Source organism: Conger conger, chromosome 6 (genome assembly GCF_963514075.1).
Source record: "Conger conger chromosome 6, fConCon1.1, whole genome shotgun sequence".
Classification (NCBI taxonomy): domain Eukaryota; kingdom Metazoa; phylum Chordata; class Actinopteri; order Anguilliformes; family Congridae; genus Conger; species Conger conger.
Window position 1 is genome coordinate 3,193,344 of NC_083765.1, and position 2,500 is coordinate 3,195,843.

Here is a 2,500-nt window from a genome sequence, read left to right on the forward strand (position 1 = left end):
CGTCCCTGCTGAGCCCTCAGAGCTTGTGCCCTGACGTTACCTCCTCGGTGTAGGTGTGCTACAGCGTGCCCTGACGTTACCTCCTCGGTGTAGGTGTGCTACCTGACGTTACCTCCTCGGTGTAGGTGTGCTACCTGACGTTACCTCCTCGGTGTAGGTGTGCTACAGCGTGCCCTGACGTTACCTCCTCGGTGTAGGTGTGCTACAGCGTGCCCTGACGTTACCTCCTCGGTGTAGGTGTGCTACAGCGTGCCCTGACGTTACCTCCTCGGTGTAGGTGTGCTACAGCGTGCCCTGACGTTACCTCCTCGGTGTAGGTGTGCTACAGCGTGCCCTGACGTTATCTCCTCGGTGTAGGTGTGCTACAGCGTGCCCTGACGTTACCTCCTCGGTGTAGGTGTGCTACAGCGTGCCCTGACGTTACCTCCTCGGTGTAGGTGTGCTACAGCGTGCCCTGACGTTACCTCCTCGGTGTAGGTGTGCTACAGCGTGCCCTGACGTTACCTCCTCGGTGTAGGTGTGCTACAGCGTGCCCTGACGTTACCTCCTCGGTGTAGGTGTGCTACCGCGTGCCCTGACGTTACCTCCTCGGTGTAGGTGTGCTACAGCGTGCCCTGACGTTACCTCCTCGGTGTAGGTGTGCTACAGCGTGCCCTGACGTTACCTCCTCGGTGTAGGTGTGCTACCTGACGTTACCTCCTCGGTGTAGGTGTGCTACCTGACGTTACCTCCTCGGTGTAGGTGTGCTACCTGACGTTACCTCCTCGGTGTAGGTGTGCTACAGCGTGCCCTGACGTTACCTCCTCGGTGTAGGTGTGCTACAGCGTGCCCTGACGTTACCTCCTCGGTGTAGGTGTGCTACAGCGTGCCCTGACGTTACCTCCTCGGTGTAGGTGTGCTACAGCGTGCCCTGACGTTACCTCCTCGGTGTAGGTGTGCTACAGCGTGCCCTGACGTTACCTCCTCGGTGTAGGTGTGCTACAGCGTGCCCTGACGTTACCTCCTCGGTGTAGGTGTGCTACCGCGTGCCCTGACGTTACCTCCTCGGCGTAGGTGTGCTACAGCGTGCCCTGACGTTACCTCCTCGGTGTAGGTGTGCTACAGCGTGCCCTGACGTTACCTCCTCGGTGTAGGTGTGCTACAGCGTGCCCTGACGTTACCTCCTCGGTGTAGGTGTGCTACAGCGTGCCCTGACGTTACCTCCTCGGTGTAGGTGTGCTACAGCGTGCCCTGACGTTACCTCCTCGGTGTAGGTGTGCTACAGCGTGCCCTGACGTTACCTCCTCGGTGTAGGTGTGCTACAGCGTGCCCTGACGTTACCTCCTCGGTGTAGGTGTGCTACAGCGTGCCCTGACGTTACCTCCTCGGTGTAGGTGTGCTACAGCGTGCCCTGACGTTACCTCCTCGGTGTAGGTGTGCTACCGCGTGGTGATGCAGCTGTGTGGCATCTGGAGCCTGCCTGTCATGGCTGTGCGTGTGATGATGGAGATGAAGAACACCGGCGTACAGGCCAACGCCATCACCTACGCCTACTACAACAAGGTACTATACCGCCATCACCTACCCATACTACAACAAGGTACTATACCGCCATCACCTACGCCTACTACAACAAGGTACTACACCGTCACCTACGCCTACTACAACAAGGTACTACACCGTCACCTACGCATACTACAAGGTACTACACCATCACCTACGCATACTACAACAAGGTACTATACTGTCATCTACGCATACTACAACAAGGTACTATACCGCCATCACCTACGCATACTACAGCAAGGTACTATACTGTCATCACCTACGCATACTACAACAAGGTACTACACCGTCACCTACGCCTACTACAACAAGGTACTACACCGTCACCTACGCATACTACAACAAGGTACTACACCATCACCTACGCCTACTACAACAAGGTACTACACCGTCACCTACGCCTACTACAACAAGGTACTACACCGTCACCTACGCATACTACAACAAGGTACTACACCGTCACCTACGCCTACTACAACAAGGTACTACACCGTCACCTACGCCTACTACAACAAGGTACTACACCGTCACCTACGCATACTACAACAAGGTACTACACCGTCACCTACGCATACTACAACAAGGTACTACACCGTCACCTACGCATACTACAACAAGGTACTACACCGTCATCACCTACGCATACTACAACAAGGTACTACACCGTCACCTACGCATACTACAACAAGGTACTACACCGCCGTCACTAAGACATACTACAACAAGGTACTATACCGCCGTCACTGAGACATACTACAACAAGGTACTATACCGTCACTGAGACATACTACAACAAGGTACTACACCATCCTCACTGAGACATACTACAACAAGGTACTACACCATCCTCACTGAGACATACTACAACAAGGTACTACACCATCCTCACTGAGACATACTACAACAAGGTACTACACCGTCACTGAGACATACTACAACAAGGTACTACACCGTC

The 2,500-nt window shown here is 54.5% G+C and overlaps 1 protein-coding gene across 1 annotated transcript in view; it reads left to right on the top strand.

Moving 5' to 3' along the window:
• Positions 1–2,500, top strand: part of LOC133130269 (DENN domain-containing protein 4C-like) — a 41,781-nt gene that overhangs the window by 21,924 nt on the left and 17,357 nt on the right. Inside the window, exon 17 of the mRNA XM_061244720.1 lies at positions 1,414–1,542. Coding sequence (XP_061100704.1) covers positions 1,414–1,542 — 129 coding nt within the window. The remainder of the gene's footprint in view (positions 1–1,413; positions 1,543–2,500) is intronic.